This window comes from Mobula hypostoma, chromosome 9 (assembly GCF_963921235.1).
Source record: "Mobula hypostoma chromosome 9, sMobHyp1.1, whole genome shotgun sequence".
NCBI lineage: Eukaryota > Metazoa > Chordata > Chondrichthyes > Myliobatiformes > Myliobatidae > Mobula > Mobula hypostoma.
In genome coordinates this window covers 83,406,449-83,426,847 of record NC_086105.1, presented here as the reverse complement: position 1 = coordinate 83,426,847, position 20,399 = coordinate 83,406,449, and the positions used below count along the sequence as shown (strand labels likewise).

At 43.5% G+C, this 20,399-nt stretch overlaps 1 protein-coding gene across 1 annotated transcript in view; it reads left to right on the top strand.

Moving 5' to 3' along the window:
• Positions 1-20,399, top strand: part of LOC134352259 (transient receptor potential cation channel subfamily A member 1-like) — a 130,342-nt gene that overhangs the window by 42,555 nt on the left and 67,388 nt on the right. The window contains exons 9-12 of the mRNA XM_063059549.1: positions 143-234; positions 15,720-15,834; positions 19,095-19,265; positions 20,292-20,362. Of these exons, the coding sequence (XP_062915619.1) occupies positions 143-234; positions 15,720-15,834; positions 19,095-19,265; positions 20,292-20,362 (449 nt within the window). The remainder of the gene's footprint in view (positions 1-142; positions 235-15,719; positions 15,835-19,094; positions 19,266-20,291; positions 20,363-20,399) is intronic.

Here is a 20,399-nt window from a genome sequence, read left to right as displayed (position 1 = left end):
TGTTAAAATAGTAATGCCAGGGATAAAGATTTTTAAAAGTTTTGTTAATACTCCACAATGAATAGCTAAGTGAGTCTTAAGCTATATATTAATTGGTCACTAAAATGTTTTTTTTTCATTTTTGCCTGCAAAAATGATTCAGCTTGAAGTGATTGTTCAATATCGACAGCTGGATCTCATCATGCATCCTGTCGTCCAAAAACTCATCGCGGTTAAATGGACACGCTTTGGAATGTAAGTGTGCTCTCCTTCAGTTAAATACTGATTAGGCTGGATTTAACAGGTCATGGTTTCAAAATCCTGCCTGACTGTGATCTGTGCTTCTGAACATATCTTTTCCAACAACAAGACTACCTAATTTTAGCTCGTTAACGTAGAAACAGAGAAAACCTATAGCACGATACAGGATCTTCAACCCACAATGCTGTGCCGAACATGGACTTACTTTAGAAATTACTAAGTGTTACCCATAGCTCTTTATTTTTCGAAGCTCCATGTATCTATCAACAAGTCTCTTAAAAGACTATATCGTATCCACCTTCGTCACTGTTGCCAGCAACGCATTCCACGACCTCACCACTCTCTACGTAAAAACTAACCCCTGTCATCCCCTGCGTACCTACTTCCAGGGGAACGTCAACTCAGATCATGAGAGGCCTGCGTCGGGCATTTTCATGCCTTACAAGGCGCAGATTGGAAGTCTGTGTGGGGCACACTCCTCGTACAGTCACTAGAGCAATGTGTGGTTAAGTGCCTTGCTCAAGGACACAAACATGCTGCCACAGCTGAGGCTCGAACTAGCAACCTTCAGATCACTAGACGAATGCCTTAACCACTTGGCCATGTGCCCAACACAAAGGTAATTCCAAACACCTTAAAACTGTGCCCTCTTGCATTAGCTATTTCAGCCCTGGGAAAAAGCCTCTGACTATCCACACAATCAATGTCTCTCATCATCTTAAACACCTCTATCATGTCACATCTCATCGTCTGTCGCATAAAGGAGAAAAGGCCAAGTTCACACAACCTATTCTTATAAGGCATGCTTCCCAATCCGGGCAACATCCTTGTAAATCTCCTCTGCATCATTTCTATAGTTTCCACATCCTTCCTGTAGTGAGGTGACTAGGACTGAGCACAGAACTCCAAGTGGGGTCTGACCAGGGTCCTATAAAGCTGCAACATTACCTCTCGGCTGTTGAACTCAGTCCCATGGTTGATGAAGGCCAATACACTGTATGCCTTCTAAACCACGCGGTGAACCTGTATGGAACTGGAGGAGATGGCAGAGGTACTTAACGTATACTTTGCTTCAGTAATCACTACGGAAAAGGATCTTGGTGATTGCAGTGATTACTTGAAGCGGACTGAAAAGCTTGAGCATGTAGGTATTAAGGAAGAGCATGTGCTGGAGCTTTTGGAAAGCATCAAGTTGAATAAGTTACCGGGACCGTACAGGATGTACCCCAAACTACTGTGGGAAGCGAGGGAGGAGATTGCTGAGCCTCTGGCGGTGATCTTTGCATCATCAATGGCAGGGGTTCCGGAGAATTGGAGGGTTGTGGATTTTGTTCCCTTATTCAAGAAAGGGAGTAGGGATAGCCCCGGAAATTATAGACCGGTGAGTCTTACTTCAGTGGTTGGTATGTTGATGGAGAAGATCCTGAGAGGCAGGATTTATGAACATCTGGAGTGGCATAATATGATTAGGAATAGTCAGCATGACTTTGTCAAAGGCAGGTCATGCCTTACGAGCTTGATTGAATGTTTTGAGGATGTGACTAAACACATCGATGAAGGTAGAGCCTTAGATGTTGTGTATATGGATTTTAGCAAAGCATTCGATAAGATACCTCATGCAAGGCTTCTTGAGAAAGTAAGGAGGCATGGGATCCAAGGGGACATTGCTTTGTGGATCCAGAACTGGCTTGTAGACGGGTCATATTATGCATGGAGGCTGGTGACCAGTGGTGTGCCTCATGGATCTGTTCTGGGACCTCTACTCTTTGTGATTTTTATAAATGACCTGGAGGGATGGGTTAGTAAGTTTGCTGATGATACAAAGATTGGGGATATTGTGGATAATGTGGCTGGCTTTCAGAGGTTACAGTGGGAAATTGATAGGATGCAAAACTGGGCTGAGAAGTGGCAGATGGATTTCAACCCAGATAAGTGTGAGGTGGTTCATTTTGGGAGGTCGAATATGATGGCAGAATATAGTATTAGTGACAAGATTCTTGGCAGCATGGAGGATCACAGGATCTTGGGATCTGAGTCCATAGAACACTCAAATCTGCTATGCAGGTTGACTGTAGTTAAGAAAGCATACAGTGCATTGGCCTTCATCAATCATGGGATTGAGTTTAAGAGCCAAGAGGTAATGTTGCAGCTATATAGGACCCTGGTCAGACCCCACTTGGAGTACTGTGCTCAATTCTGGTCGCCTCACTATGGGAGGGATGTGGAAACTATAGAAAGGGTGCAGAGGAGATCTATAAGGATGTTGTCTGGATTGGGGAGCATGCCTTATGAGAATAGGTTGAGTGAACTCGGCCTTTTCTCCTTGGAGCGACGGATGATGAGAGGTGACCTGATAGAGGTGGACAAGACAATGAGAGGCATTGATCGTGTGGATAGTCAGAGGCTTTTTCCCACGGCTGAAATGGCTAGCATGAAAGGGCACAGTTTTAAGGTGCTTGGAATAGGTACAGTTTTTTTATGCAGGAAGCGTTAAGTGCATGGAATGGGCTGCCGGCGGTGGTGGTGGAGGCGGACACGATAGAGTCTTTAAAGAGACTCCTGGACGGCTACATAGAACTTAGGAAAATAGAGGGCCATGGGTAAGCTTAGGTAGTTTTAAGGTATGGACATGTTTGGCGCAGCTTTGTGGACTGAAGGTTTCTATGTTTCTATGTATAGCTTTGAGTGTCCTATGGACTTGGACCCCCAAGATCCCTCTGGTTCTCCACACAGCCAGGAGCCTTACTATTAATATTATATTCTCCCATCATATTTGACCTACCAAACTGAACCACCTCACACTTATCTGGGTTGAACTCCATCTGCTACTTCTCAGCCTAGTTATGCATCCTATCAATGTCCTGCTGTAACCTCTGACAGCCCTCCACACTATCCACAACACCCCCAACATTTGTGTCATCAGCAAATTTACTAACCCATCCCACCACTTCCTCGTCCAGGTCATTTATAAAAATCACAAAGAGTAGGGGGTCTCAAAACAGATCCCTGATGCACACCACTGGTCACCGACCTCCATGCAGAATCTGATCCATCTACAACCACTCTTTGCCTTCTGTGGGCAAGCCAATTTTGGATCCACAAAACAAGGTCCCCTTGGATCCCATGCCCCCTTACTTTCTCAATAAGCCTTGCTTGGGGTACCTTATCAAATGGCTTGCTGAAATCCATATACACTACATCTATGGTTCTACCTTCATCAATGCGTTTAGTCATAGAACCATAGAACCATAGAAACTACAGCACAGAAACAGGCTTTTTGGCCCTTCTTGGCTGGGCCGAACCATTTTCTGCCTTGTCCCACTGACCTGCACATGGACCATATCCCTCCATAAACCTCCCATCCATGTATCTGTCCAATTTATTCTTAAATGTTAAAAAAAGAACCCGCATTTACCACCTCGTCTGGCAGCTCATTCCATACTCCCACCACTCTCTGTGTGAAGAAGCTCCCCCAATGTTCCCTTTAAACTTTCCCCCCTCACCCTTAACCCATTTCCTCTGTTTTTTTTCTCCCCTTGCCTCAGTGGAAAAAGCCTGCTTGCATTCACTCTATCTATACCCATCATAATTTTATATACCTCTATCAAATCTCCCCTCATTTTTCTACGCTCCAGGGAATAAAGTCCTAACCTATTCAACCTTTCTCTGTAACTGAGTTTCTCAAGTCCCGGCAACATCCTTGTAAACCGTCTCTGCACTCTTTCAACCATATTTATATCCTTCCTGTAATTTGGTGACCAAAACTGAACACAATACTCCAGATTCAGCCTCTCCAATGCCTTATACAACCTCATCATAACGTTCCAGCTCTTATACTCAATACTTTAATTAATAAAGGCCAATGTACCAAAAGCTCTCTTTACGACCCTATCTACCTGTGATGCCACTTTTAGGGAATTTTGTATCTGTATTCCCAGATCCCTCTGTTCCACTGCACACCTCAGTGCCTCACCATTAATCCTGTATGTTCTACCTTGGTTTGTCCTTCCAACGTGCAATACCTCACACTTGTCTGTATTAAACTCCATCTGCTATTTTTCAGCCCATTTTTCCAGCTGGTCCAAGTCCCTCTGCAGGCTCTGAAAACCTTCCTCACTGTCTACTACACCTCCAATCTTTGTATCATCAGCAAATTTGCTGATCCAATTTACCACATTATCATCCAGATCATTGATATAGATGACAAATAACAATGGACCCAGCACTGATCCCTGTGGCACACCACTAGTCACAGGCCTCCACTCGGAGAAGCAATTCTCTACTACCACTCTTTGGCTTCTTCTATTGAGCCAATGTCATCCAATTTACCACCTCTCCATGTATACCTAGTGACTGAATTTTCCTAACGAACCTCCCATGCGGGACCTTGTCAAAGGCCTTACTGAAGGCCATGTAGACAATATCCACTGCCTTCCCTTCATCCACTTTCTTGGTACCCTCCTTGAAAAACTCCAATAGATTGGTCAAAGATGACCTACCACGCACAAAGCCATGTTGACTCTCCCTAATAAGTCCCTGTCTATCCGAATGCTTGTAGATTCTGTCTCTTAGTACTCCCTCCAATAACTTACCTACTACCGACGTTAAACTTACTGGCCTATAATTTCCTGGATTACTTTTCAATCCTTTTTTCAACAACGGAACAACATGAGCCACTCTCCAATCCTCCGGCACCTCACCTGTAGACAGCGACATTTTAAATATTTCTGCCAGGGCCCCTGCAATTTCAACAGTAGTGTCCTTCAAGGTCCGAGGGAACACCCTGTCAGGTCCCGGGGATTTATCCACTTTAATTTTCCTCAAGACAGCAAGCACCTCCTTCTTTTCGATCTGTACAGTTTCCATGATCTCACTACTTGTTTCCCTTAATTCCATAGACTTCATGCCAGTTTCCTTAGTAAATACAGACGCAAAAAACCTATTTAAGATCTCCCCCATTTCCTTTGGTTCTGCACATAGCCGACCACTCCGATCTTCAAGAGGACCAATTTTATCCCTTACAATCCTTTTGCTCTTAATATACCTGTAAAAGCTCTTTGGATTATCCTTCACTTTGACTGCCAAGGCAACCTCATGTCTTCTTTTAGCTCTCCTGATTTCTTTCTTGAGTATTTCCTTGCACTTCTTATACCCCTCAAGTACCTTATTTACTCCCTGCTTCCTATACATGTCATACAACTCCGTCTTCTTCTTTATCAGAGTTGCAATATCCCTTGAGAACCAAGGTTCCTTATTCCTATTCACTTTGCCTTTAATCCTGACAGGAACATACAAATTCTGCACTCTCAAAATTTCTCCTTTGAAGGCTTCCCAGCTACCGATCACATCCTTGCCAGAGAACAACCTATCCTAATCCATGCTTTTTAGATCCTTTCTCATTCCTTCAAATTTGGCCTTCTTCCAGTTAAGAACCTCAACCCTAGGACCAGATCTATCCTTTTCCATGATCAAGTTGAAACTAATTGTGTTATGATCACTGGAATCAAAGTGCTCCCCTACACTGCCTTCCGTCACTTGTCCTAACTCATTTCCTAACAGGAAATCCAATATTCCATCCCCTCTCGTTGGTCCCTCTATATATTGACTTAGAAAACTTTCCTGAACACGTTTTACAAACTCTAAACCATCTAGACCCCTAACAGTATGGGAGTCCCAATCAATATATGGAAAATTAAAATCCCTTACCACCACAACTTTATGTTTCCTGCAATTGCCTGCTATCTCCCTGCAGATTTGCTCTTCCAATTCTCGTTGACTATTGGGTGGTCTGTAATACAATCCCACTAATGTGGCCATACCTTTCCTGTTTCTCAGCTCCACCCATAAGGACTCAGTAGACAAGCCCTCTAATTTGTCCTGCCTGAGCACTGCTGTAATATTTTCCCTAACAAGCAATGCTACTCCCCCACCTTTCATTCCTCTGCCTCGATCACATCTGAAACATCGGAACCCTGGAATATTAAGCTGCCAGTCCTGCCCCTCCTGTAGCCAAGTTTCACTAATTGCTATAACGTCATAATTCCACGTGTCAATCCACGCCCTCAACTCATCCGCCTTCCCCGCAATACTCCTAGTATTGAAATATATACACCTCAGAAGATTTTTACCACCACTCACAACCTTTCTATTAGCGGATTTGCTTGAACTTTTAACATAATTTATTTTCACCCCAGCCACACTGTCAGCTCTGGCACTTTGGTTCCCATCCCCCTGCATATCTAGTTTAAAGCCTCCCCAATAGCACTAACAAACCTCCTTGAAAGGATATTGTTCCTCCTGTAGTTCAAGTGTAACCCGTCTCTCTTGTACAGGTCCCACCTGCCCCAGAAGAGGTTCCAATTATCCTGAATCTGAAACCCTGCCCCTTACACCAGTTCCTCAGCCACTTGTTCATCCTCCAGAGCATCCTATTCCTATATCCTCAAAAAATTCAATCAGGCTTTTAAGGCACGACCTGCCTTTGACAAGGCCATGCTGACTATTCCTAATCATATTATGCCTCTCCAAATATTCATAAATCCTGCCTCTCATGATCTTCTCCATCAACTTACCAACAACTGAAGTAAGACTCACTGGTCTATAATTTCCTGGGCTATCTCTATTCCGTTTCTTGAATAAGGGAACAACATCTGCAACCCTCCAATCCTCCGGAACCTCTCCCATCTCCATTGATGGTGCAAAGATCTTTGCCAGAGGCTCAGCAATCTCTTCCTTCACCTGGAGTATATCTCGTCTGGTCCCAGTGACTTATCCAACTTGATGCTTCCCAGAAGCTCCAACAGATCCTTTTTCTTAATGTTTATATGCTTAAGCTCTTCAATACATTGTAAGTCATCCCATAGTGTATACTGATGCAAAGTATTCATTAAGTACCTCTGCTACCTCCTCCAGTTCCATACACACTTTTCCACAGTCACACTTGATTTGTCCTATTCTCTCACGTCTTGTCCTCCTGCTCTTCACCTACTTATTGGATGTCTTGGGGTTTTCCTTAATCCTGCTCACCAAGGCCTTCTCATGACCCCGTCTGGTTCTCCTAATTTCATTCCTAAGCTCCTTCCTGCTAGCCTTATCATTTTCCAGATCTCTATCATTACCTAGTTTTTTGAACCTTTCATAAGTTTTTCCTTTCTTCTTGACTGGATTTTCAACAGCCTTTCTGCACCATAGTTGCTGTACCCTACCATCCTTTCTCTGTCTCATTGGAACATACTTATGCAGAACGCCACGCAAAAATCCCCTGAACATTTGTGACACTGTTACTGTACATTTCCCTGAGAACATCTGCTCCCAATTTATATTTCCAAATTCCTGCCTGATAGCTTCATATTTCCCCTTACTCCAGTTAAACGTTTTCCTAACTTGTCTGTTCTTATCCCTCTCCAATGCTATGGTAAAGGAGATAGAATTGTGATCACAATCTCCAAAATGCTCTCCCACTGACAGATCTGACACCTGATCAGGTTCATTTCCCAGTACAAGATCAAGTACAGCCCCTCCTGTTGTAGGCTTATCTACATGTTGTGTCAGGAAAACTTCCTGAACACACCGAACAAACTCCACCCAATCTAAACCTGAGATGTCAGGGGTATGTTTTTTACGCAGAGAGTGGTCAGTGCATGAAATGGACTGCTGGCGACGGTGGTGGAGGCAGATACAATAGGGTCTGTTAAGAGACTCTTGGACAAGTACATGGAGCTCAGAAAAGTAGAGGGCCATGGGTAACCCTAGGTAATCTCTAAGGTATTGACATGTTCGGCACAGCATTTTGGGCTGAAGGGCCTGTATTGTGCTATAGGTTTTCTCTGTTTCTATGCTCCTAAACCCCTTGCTCTGGGGAGATGCCAATCAATATTGGGGGAATTAAAATCTCCCATAACGACAACCCTGTTATTATTGCACCATTCCAGAATCTGTTTCCCTATCTGCTCCTTGATGTCCCTGTTACTATTGGGTGGTCTGTAAAAAATATCCAGTAGACTTATTGACCCCCTTCCTGTTTCTAACTTCCACCCACAGAGATTCAGTGGACAATCCATCCATGACTTCCTACTTTTCTGCAGCTGTGACACTATCTCTGATCAGCAGTGCCACGCCCCCACCTCTTTTGCCTCCCTCCCTGTCCTTTCTGAAACATCTAATGACTGGCACTCTTAGTAGGCATTCCTGCCCCTTAGCCATCCAAGTCTCTGTAATGGTCACAACATTGTAGCCCCAAGTACTGAACCACACTCTAAGCTCATCCACTTTGTTCATGATGCTTCTTGCACTAAAATAGATGCATCTTAAACTATCAGTCTCAGCTCATCCCTTCTTTATCAGCTGCCTATCCTGCTTCTCACACTGCCTGCAAGCTTTCTCGATTTCTGAGCCAACCGTCCCTTCCTCTGTCTCTTCAGTTCAGTTCCCAACCCCCTGCAATTCTAGTTTAAACTCTCCCCAGCAGCCTGAGCAAACCTCCCTGCCAGGATATTGGTTCCACCCCCCCACCCCCCACCCCCAGATTCAAGTGCATCCCGTCCTTATTGTACAGGTCACACCCGCCCCAAAAGAGGTCTCAATGATCCAGAAATCTGAATCCCTGCCCCCTGCTCCAATCCCTCAGTCACGCATTTATCCTCCACCTCACTCTATTCCTACACTCACTGTCACGTGGCACAGGCAGTAATCCTGAGATTACTACCATTGTGGTCCTGCTTCTCAGCTTCTTTCTTAACTCTCTGTAGTCTGCTTTCAAGACCTCCTCCCTTTTCCTACCTATGTTGTTGGTATCAATATGTACCACGACCTCTGGCTGTTCTCCTTCCCACTTCAGGATACTGTGGATGTGATCAGAAACATCCTGGACCCTGGCACCTGGGAGGCAAACTACCATCCCTGTTTCTTTCCTGCATCCACAGAATTGCTTGGCTGACCCCCTAACTATAGAGCCCCTATCACTGCTGCCATCCCCTTACTTGCCCTACCCTTCTGAGCCACAGGGCCAGACTCTGTGCCAGAAGTGCGGACACTGTTGCTTCCCCCAGGTAGGCCATCTCCTCCAAAAGTACTCAAGCATCAAGGGATACAGCACAGGGGTACTCTCTAGTATCTGCCTCTTGCCCATCCCTCTCCTAACTTGCCGTACTCTCCTAACCCACTTATCTGTCTCCCCAGGCCCCTGTGTGACTACTTGCCCATAGCTCCGCTCTATCACTTCTTCACTTTCCTTGACCAGACGAAGTCTGCATCTCCAGTTCCCTAACCCGGTCCCTAAGGAGCTGCAGCTCGACACACCTGGTGCAGATATGGCCATCTGGGAGACTGAGAGTTTCCTGGACATCCCACATACAACGCCTAACACCTAGTACAGAACACTGGCCTCACAGATATACTTCCTATTCCTATTCTTCACAAGTAACTTACCTCGCCTCGGCGTGTTATTGCCAATGCCCTGTTGAGCCAAAGCCCTCATACTCTGATCCTCTTCTCCCTCTCACCTGCTCTGTAAAGCTGTCTTCTTTTTAAATCCTTCCCACCAGTCTAACTCGCTGACATCTACGTGCCTGCACAGTCATGCCTCGATCAAACCACGGAAGAAAATATGACCTCTGTTTAAATTCCTTTCACCGGTCTAACTCACTGACATCCACGCACCTGTGCAGTCGTGCCTCAATCGAAAAAAGACATTGCCCAATTCTGCTTGAATTTCAGCTCTACTGCCACACTGATGCTTCAATCACCTCTCAGACTGAACAGTTTCAGTATTCCAATGGCCAATGTGCAATCTTACGCCTTATCTAGAAACATAGAAAACCAGCAGCACAATACAGGCCCTTCGTCCCACAAAGTTGTTCCGAACATGTACTTACTTCAGAAGTTACCTGAGGTTACCCATAGCCCTTTATTTTTCTAAACTCCATGTACCTATCCAGGAGTCTCTTAAAAGACCCAAATGTATCTGCCTCCACCATTGTTGCCAGCAGCCCATTCCACGCACTCATCTCTCTGCGTAAAAACTTACCCCTGACATCTCCTCTGTACCTACTTCCAAGCACCTGATAACTCTGCCCTCTCATGCTAGCCATTTCAGCACTGGGGAAAAGCCTCCAATGTTCCACATGATCAACGCCTGGCATCAACTTATACATCTCTATCTGGTCACCTTTCATCCTCTGCTGCTCCAAGGAGAAAAGGCCGAGTTCACTCAGCCTATTGGCATAAGTCATGCTCCCCAATCCAGGCAACATCCTTGTAAATCTCCTCTGTACCCTTTCTTTAGTTTCCACATCGCTCCTGTAGTGAGGTGACCAGAACTGAGCGCAGTACTCCAAGTGGGGTCTGACTAGGGTCCTATATAGCTGTAACATTACCTCTCAGTTGTTGAACTCAATCCCACAATTGACGAAAGCCAATGCACCGTATGCCTTCTTAACCATGGAGTCAACCTGCGCAGCAGCTTTGAGTGTCCTATGGACTCAGACCCCAAGATCCCTCTGATCCTCCACACTGCCAAGGGTCTTATCATTAATATTATATTTTGCCATCATATTTGACCTACCTCACACATATCTGGGTTGAACTCCATCTGCCACTTCTCAGCCCAGTTTTGCATCCTATATGTTCCGCTGTAACCTCTGACAGCCCTCCACACTGCCCACTACACCCCAACCTTTGTGTCATCAGCAAATTTACTAACCCATACCTCCACTTCCTCATCCAGGTCATTTATAAAAATCACAAAGAGAAGGGGTCCCAGAACAGATCGCTGAGGCACACAACTGGTCACCGGCCTCCATGCAGAATATGAGCCGTCAACAACCACTCATTGTCTTCTGTGAGCAAACCAGTTCTGGATCCACAAAGCAAGATCCCCTTGGATCCCATGCCCCCTTACTTTCTCAATAAGCCTTGCACGGGGTACCTTCCCAAATGCCATGCTGAAATCCATATACACTACATCTACTACTCTACCTTCATCAATGCGTTTAGTCACATCCTCAAAAAATTCAATCAAGCTCGTAAGGCATGACCTGCCTTTGACAAAGCCATGCTGACTATTCCTAATCATATTATGCCTCTCCAAATGTTCATAAATCCTGCCTCTCAGGATCTTTTCCATCAACTTACCAACCACTGAAGAAGACTCACTGGCCTATAATTTCTTGGGCTATCTCTATTCCCTTTCTTGAATTAGGGAACAACAGCCGCAACCCTCCAATCCTATGGAACCTCTCCCATCCCCATTGATGATGCAGAGATCATCGCTAGAGGCTCAGCAATCTCCTCCCTCGCCTCCCACGGTAGCCTGGGGTACATCTCATCTGGTCCCAGTGACTTATCCAACTTTATGCTTCCCAAAAGCTCCAGCACATTCTTAATATCTATATGCTCAACCTTTTCAGTCCTTTTCAGTTCAGACCTTGAATGTCATCCCTACAATCGCCAAGGTCCTTTTCCGTAGTGAATACAGAAGCAAATATTCATTAAGTACCTCTGCTCTCTCCTTGGTTCCTTACACACTCTTCCACTGTCACACTTGATTGGTCCTATTCTCTCACATCTTATCCTCTTGCTTTTCACATACTTGTAGAATGCCTTGGGATTTTCCTTAATCCTGTCTGCCAAGGCCTTCTCATGGCTCCTTCTGGCTCTTCTAATTTCATTCTTAAGCTCCTTCCTGCTAGCCTTATAATCTTATTGATCTCTATCAATACCTAGTTTTTTGAACTTTTCGTAACCCTTTCTTTTCCTCTTGAATAGATTTACAACAGCCTTTGTACACCACAGTTTCTGTACCCTACCATCCTTTCACTGTCTTATTGGAACCTACCTGCTCAGAACCACACGCAAATATCCCCTGAACATTCGCCACATCTCTGCCGTACATTTCCCTGAGAACATCTGTTCCCAATTTATGCTTCCAAGTTCCTGCCTGATAGCCTCATATTCCCCCTTACTCCAATTTAAAGCTTTCCTAACTTGTCTGTCGCTATCCCTCTCCAGTGCTATGGTATAAGAGATAGAACTGTGATCACTATCTTCAAAATGCTCTCCCACTGAGAGATCTGACATCTGACCAGATTCATTTCCCAATACCAGATCAAGTACACCCTCTCCTCTTGTAGGCTTATCTACATATTGTGTCAAGAAATCTTCCTGAACACACCTAACAAACTCCACCCCATCTAAACTCCTTGCTCTAGGGAGATGCCAATCAGTATTGGGGAAATTAAACTCTCCCACCATGACAACCCTGTTATTATTACATTTTCCAGAATCTGTCTCCCTATCTGCTCCTTGATGTCCCTGTTACCATTGGGTGATCTATGAAAAAACACCCGGTAGAGTTATTGACCCCTTTCTGTTTCTAACTTTCACCCACAGAGACTCAGTAGACCAGGGGTGCCCAACCTTTTTTTGCACCGCGGACCGGTTTAATATTGACAACTTTCTTGCGGACCGGCCAACCGGAGGTGGGGGGTGTTTAAGTGGTGTTCAAGTAGGGTTAAACTTACCTCAACATGTCCTTTACAGTTAGGGCTGCCAACTTTCTCACTCCCAAATAAGGGACAAAAGTAGCAGTCAAATCCCGGGACACTTTGCCCCAGGAAAGTCTACCATGACCATAAAGCCTTGCACGGGCACCTGTGTGCGCATGCGTGATGCTCGAATGTGATGAGTGCCTGCGCGTATGTGCCAATTTTTTTTCCCACAAATCGGTTTTGCCTTCATCTTCCCTACTATACTGTACATACATTATTTCTACTTTATATAAGCTGTGTATTTATCATATCATTCCTGCTTTTACTATATGTTAGTGTTATTTATTTTTGGTTTTATGTGTTATTTGGTATGATTTGTTAGGTTGTTTTTTGGGTCTGGGAATGCTCAAAAAATTTTCCCATATAAATTAATGGTAATTGCTTCTTCGCTTCATGCCATTTCGGCATGAAAGGTTTCATAGGAACGCTCTACCTTAGCGGGGGAAATATGGGACAAACCAATTTAGCCCAATACACGGGATGTCCTGGCAAATACGGGACAGTTGGCAACCCTATGTTCAACTTCAACAGTGCGTGACAGGGAATGAGGAAAGGTGCAGCTGACTCATATCATTCCCTCTTGGCCCGGTAGCACGTGCTTTGCGGCCCGGTGGTTGGGGACCACTGCAGTAGATAATCCCTCCATGACTTCCTCTTTTTCTGTAGCCGTGACACTATCTCTGATCAGCAGTGCTACACCCCCACCACTTTTGCCTCTCTTCCTGTCCTTTCTGAAACATCTATAGCCTGGCACTCTAAGTAGCTATTTCTGCCCCTGAGCCATCCAAGTCTCTGTAATGGCCACAACATCATAGCTGCAAGTACCGATCCACGCTCCAAGCTCATCCGCTTTGTTCATAATACTCCTATCATTAAAATAGACATATCTCAGATCATTGATCTGAGCGCGTCCCTTCTCTATCACCTGCCTATCCTCCCTCTCGCACTGTCTCCAAGCTTTCTCTGTTTGTGAGCCAACCACCTCTTCCTCCATCTCTTTAGTTCAGTTCCCACTCCCCAGCAATTCTAGTTTAAACTCTCCCCAGTAGCAGTAGCAAACCTTCCCACCAGGATATTGGTCCCCCTCAGATTCAAGTGCAATCCATTCTTTTTGTACAAGTCACACCTGCCCCAAAAGAGGTCCCAATAATACAGAAATCTGAATCCGTGCACCCTGCTCCAATCCCTCGGCCACGCATTTATCCTCCACCTCATTCTATTCCCGTACTTACTGTCACGTGGCACAGGCAGTAATCTCAAGATTAGTATCTTTGAGGTCCTGCTTCTCAGCTTTCTTCCTAACTCCCTGTAGTCTGTTTCCAGGATCTCTTCCCATTTCCTACCTATGTCATTGGTACCAATATGTACCATGACCTCTGGCTGTTCACCTTCCCATTTCAGGATATCGTGGACGTGATCAGAAGCATCCTGGACCCTGGCACCTGGGACCCTTCTTTCCTGTGTCCACAGAAACACCTGTCTGATCCCTAACTATAGAGCCCCTATCACGCTACCATCCTCTTATATTCCCTACCCTTCTGAGCCACAGGGCCGGACTCTGTGCCAGAGGCACAGCCACTGTTGTTTCCCTCAGGTGGGTCACCCCCCACAACAGTACTCAACCACAGGTGTACTCTCTTCCCTTCCCTCTTCTGACTGTTACCCACTTATCTGTCTCCCGAGACCCCGGTGTGACTACTTGCCCATAGCTCCTCTCTGTCACCTCTTCACACTCCTTGACCAGACAAAGTCTGCATCTCAAGTTCCCTAACCAGGTCTCTAAGGAGCTGCAGCTCGACGCACCTGACGCAGATCTGGCCGTCCAGAAGCCTGAGAGTCTCCAGGAGAGTCCCAATCTGACAAGCAGCACAGAACACCGGCCTCACACACACACACTTCCTCGCTGTATTCTACACCGGCCACCTACCTCTCCTCAACCCATTATCGCCTAAGCCCCATTGAGCCAAAGCCCTTCTACTCTGTCGCCCACTCCTCCGACACCTGCTTTAAAGAGCTGTCTCCTTTTAAACTCTTCTTGCTGTTCTACCTGGCTTGTGTGAAATTCTACTACACAGCTCCTAAATTGCACCTTGTCTTATTCCTCTATTAACCCTATGCTTAATGAGTTTCATTTGATTATGGAGCCATACGTTCAGAGAATAAGAAAACAGACTCTTTGCCAACCCCTTCTCTCCTTTCCAAGTCTGCATGACCATTGAGCACCCACCTGCGGTACTCTAATCCCAACTTTTCCTTCCGCATTCACTTCTCTGGGATTCACTTACACACAATGGTTGTACACTTACATATAATGGCCAATTAAATGACCACCCTGCACTCTTTTGGGGTGAATGTTGGAAATTGCAGCATTTTTGTAGGGAGAATGGGCAAACTTTATAGACAGCACCAGAGGTCAGGAATAACCAGAATAGCCGAAACCTTGCAGCCTAAATCCCTTGATCCTAAATCTTTCATCCTTGTGTTGTAATCTGTTTAGTATCTCACAGTTCGCTACATTAATACCTTACTCCAATCCTACAAGTATCTAGGAACTCAAAACTTTGGTTCCAATTCTTCCTTCAATTTGTTACCCATTCACTGGTGGACAAGCCCTCAAAAAATCCAAGTGCTGAGTTTGGAATTGAATTCTTAAACTACTGTTGCTTCTTCTTCAAGACCATTCAAAAAACCTTCATAATTTCTTTGGGATCAGTGTAATTAATCTCATTAACTCCTGCAACAAATTTTAAAGTAGAATTTAGTAAGAGATACATACTTCTATAATGAATTTACTTTGAACTTTAAAACAAAGCTTCTTGGGACTTTAACTGTAAATGTGTTATTATGACGTAAAGATTTCAATGTTTTATTATTTGTGATACTTATCTGACTTATATGAGGAAGCTCATGATTTGGTTTGTATTTTCCTTTTAGGAGAGGAGTAGCGATAATGTTGACCCTCAATATCCTCTTTATAATTTCATGGACTACTCTGGGACTTAGTTCATCACTGGCTAATGTGAAACAGCTTCATTATGAACTACCTGGTGTAAGTACAATGAATTTGTTTCAATTCTCTTCAGCATTAAAATATCTAGTAGTGTTGTGAGTCACTGTGTATCACCAGCAACATCTTGAAGTCTTCATCTACCAAGCTCCTGAAACAATATGGGTGGATAATCGCACTCCCCACAACATTGAGCTGACCCCATAACGTATGGACTCACTTTCAACGACTCTACGGCTTATGTTGTCTGTATTAATTATCAACTGTTTATTATTATTTTTTTTTTCGTATTTGCATAGTTTGCCTTCTTTTGCACAACGGTTGTTTGTCAGTCTTTGTGTGTAGCTTTCATTGATTCTATTGCATTTCTTTGTTCTATAGTGAATGCCTGAAAGAAAATGAATCTCAGAGTATATGGTGACATATATGTCCTTTAATAATAAATTCACTTTGAACTTTTAATATACAGTTGAAGTCAGAAGTTTACATGCACCTTAGCCAGATACATTTAAACTCAGTTTTGCACAATTCCTGATATTTAATTCTAGAAAACATTCCCTGTCTTAGATCAGTTAGGATCACTACTTTATTTTAAGAATGTGAAATGTCGGAATAATAGTAGAGAGAATGATTATTTCAGCTTTTATTTCTTTCATCACTTTCCCACTGGGTCAGAAGTTTATATACACTTTGTTAGTATTAGGGAGCTTTGCCTTTAAATTGTTTAACTTGGGTCAAACATTTTGGATAGCCTTCCACAAGCCTCTCACAGTAAGTTGCTGGAATTTTGTTCCGTTCCTTCAGGCAGAACTGGTGTAACTGAGTAAGGTTTGTAGGCCTCCTTGCTCGCACACGCTTTTTCAGTTCTGCCCACAAACTTTCTATTGGATTGAGGTCAGGACTTTGTGATGGCCACTCCAATACCTTGATTTTGTTGTCCTTAAGCAATTTTGCCACAACTTTGGAGGTATACTTGGGGTCATTGTCCCATTATCCATTTGGAAGACCCATTTGCGACCCAGCTTTAACTTCTTGGCTGATGTCTTGAGATGTTGCTTCAATATATCCACATAATTTTCCTTCCTCATAATGCCATCTATTTTGTGAAGTGAACCAGTCCCTCCTGCAGCAAAGCACCCCCACAACATGATGCTGCCACCCCCATGCTTCACAGTTGGGATGGTCTTCTTCGGCTTGCAAGCCTCACCCTTTTTCCTTCAAACATAACGATGGTCATTATGGCCAAACAGTTCAATTTTTGTTTCATCAGACCAGAGGACATTTCTCTAAAAAGTAAGATCTTTGTCCCCATGTGCACTTGTAAACTGTAGTCTGACTTTTTAATGGTGGTTTTGGAGCAGTGGCTTCTTCCTTGCTGAGCAGCCTTTCAGGTTATGTCGATATAGGACTCGTTTTACTGTGGATATAGATACTTGTCTACCTGTTTCCTCCAGCATCTTCACAAGGTCCTTTGCTGTTGTTCTAGGATTGATTTGCACTTTTTGCACCAAAGTACGTTCATCTCTAGGAGACAGAATGCATCTCCTTCCTGAGTGGTATGTTGACTGCGTGGTCCCGTGGTGTTTAATCTTGCATACTATTGTTTGTACAGATGAATGTGGTACCTTCAGACGTTTGGAAATTGCTCCCAAGGATGAACCAGACTTAACTTCATTTTCTGACCTCAATCCAATAGAAAATTTGTGGGCAGAACTGAAAAAGCAGGTTCGAGCAAGGAGGCCTACAAACCTGACCCAGTTACACCAGTTCTGCCTGAAGGAACGGAACAAAATTCCAGCAACTTACTGTGAGAAGCTTGTGGAAGGCTATCCAAAACCTTTGACCCAAGTTAAACAATTTAAAGGCAATGCTACCAAATACTTTCAAAGTGTATGTAAACTTCTGACCCACTGGGAAGGTGATGAAAGAAATAAAAGCTGAAATAAATCATTCTCTCTATTATTATTCTGACATTTCACATTTTTAAAATAAAGTAGTGATCCTAACTGACCTAAAACAGGAAATGTTTTCTAGGATTAATTGTCAGGAATTGGGAAAAACTGAGTTTAGATGTATTTGGCTAGGGTGTATGTAAACTTCTGACTTCAACTATACATGAAAGAATCTATAATGGACTTAACAGTGGGAAGAGGGCTTGGGGATTTTGCCCATTGTCCTTGCTTGATGGTTCCAGGGATCAACCCTAATTTTCACTTCTGTCACAAAGTTGCCAATGCAGTTCGGTAATAGCTGCAGACCATCAGATTTCAATTGTTTTGATGCAGAGCCAATCAAAAATGTTACCTTTAACATGGGAGGGAGGAGATATTCTGAATGATGAGGCAATAGGAGGGAATCTGGTTGACTATTTTCAGTGTGGTGTCATCAAATGCAATAATGTTTTGGAAAATCAAAATAAGATATTAGGGTCTTAGGGAGTAATAGGAATGGAGGGGCATTGAAGTATATTTTCATAGATCCTTGATGGTAGACATATAGGATACTGATTTTCATTAGTCAGGGTGCTGAATACTGAAGCAGTGAGAGTTTGCTTCAAATCTATAAAACCTTGGTTAGACCTCAGCTGGGGTATAGGAGGGATGAGATAGCACTAGAGAGTGTGCGGACAAGACTCAGTAGGATGATGCCTGAGACGGAGCAATTCAGTTGGAGAGATTTAGAGGGACTATGAGTATAGAACCCAGGAATTAATGAAAGATCAAAACCTCTACCATCAACAATGGCCAAGGTACAAACCTTTACAAGTAATTCCTTTCACATATTTTGTTGTTGAAAGGTAATTCCAAATTTCTTGTGCAACTCTTGGCCAGTTTGATCAACCAAAGTACAGTGGCCACTCAATGTACGTTTGACATTGACACACTGCTCACATATTGTATATCTTAATAATGAATGATTTTGTAACTGTAAAAGACTTGGATCAGAACACACAGAGAGTGGTAGGAACCCGGAATGTATTGCCTGAGAGTGGCTGAATGTAGTTCACTTACAGTATTTAATGTCTAATTGAGCACTTGAGTCACCTCGGTATATGAACCTATGGATGAAGTGATGGGTATGGTAGTGCACTCACCGGTCACCAGATGGCCTGTTTCTATGCAATATGATTGTACCACTGTATAACTTATTTTGTTACATAGGACAATACAAAGCATTAATAACACAGCCTGGAATTTTTATTCTATTTAATCTGTATTTCTTAAAACCACAAAAACAAAGAATGAAAAATTGGCTGTGAAATATAATAATTATTAGTTACTTTCTTTTGAAAATATTTACAGGACTGGTGGAGAGTTTTAATTGCCACCATAGCCATTGCACTTACTGCCTATCAGATTGGGGAGGAATTTGTAGAAATCCACTCTTCACAAACAAAGTTTATTCGTTGGAAGGAGTGGAGGACCCAGGAAATAATGAAAGATCTAAACCTATGCCACCCACGATGGCCAGAGGTACAAAAGTTGCTTCAATTTTTCAACAGGAAATTATGTCTTAAATCTTTGAAAAACATTTACAAGTAATTCATTTTAAATAATTTATAGTCAAAAGGTTAATTCCAAATAACTTGTTCAGTGTCCTCCCACATTCCAAAAGAAAGGTCAGTTGAGGGCATGCTATGCTGATGCTAGAAGCGTGGCAACACTTGCAGGCTGCCCAGCACACACTGATTTGATTTGATGTAAACAGTATGTTTTGATGTTTCGATGTACGTGTATTAAATACATCACCATCATCATTATGTGCCGTGTCATATGATGTGGATGATCAGGGTCCATGACCATGAACGTTCTTGGCAATTTTTTCTACAGAAGTGGGTTGCCGTTGTCTTCTTCTGGGCAGTGTCTTTACAAGATGGGTGAACTCAGCCATTATCAATGCTCTTCGGAGATTGTCTCCCTGGTGTCAGAGGTCGCATCACCAGGGCTTGTGATATGCACCAGCTGCTCATATGACCATCCACCACTTGCTTCCATGGCTCCATGGCTTCATGTGACCCTGAATGCGGCGGGGGGGTGCTAAGCAGGTGCTACACCTTGCCCAAGGGTAACCCGTAGGCTAGCAGAGGGAAGGAGAGTCTTACACCTCCTTTGGTAGAGGATTATCTCCACCCCACCACCCACAAACACATTTAAACGTGATATTTATCTTTATCTCAATACTGATTTTGCTTGACTTTGTAACTTTCTTTACACTGTAAACAACTTGGATCAGAACACTGTCCTGAAGTATAGTGAAATCAAATGAAATCAGGGTTGATATAGATAAATATGTTTCAAAGAATCAATTATTTAAATAATATATTTAGCATGTCTGCAGATACTCTCATTGGCCGTTACTTTAGCAATTTTTCTGAACCTTTCTGCTCCTAATTTCACCTTTAAAACACCATCGCTTACTAATTTCATCCTTACTTCTAGAACTGGATAGATCTGTTCGTGGATACTAATTATCTTTTGTTGCTCTCCCTTTACTGACAGGAGGAGGCATATCTTAAGAAGCAGCTGAGTGCACTGGATGACATGCATTCACACTATTTCAACGATTTTTGGTAAAGAGATTGTCTCAAGCTCTTCCTTCTGGTTTGG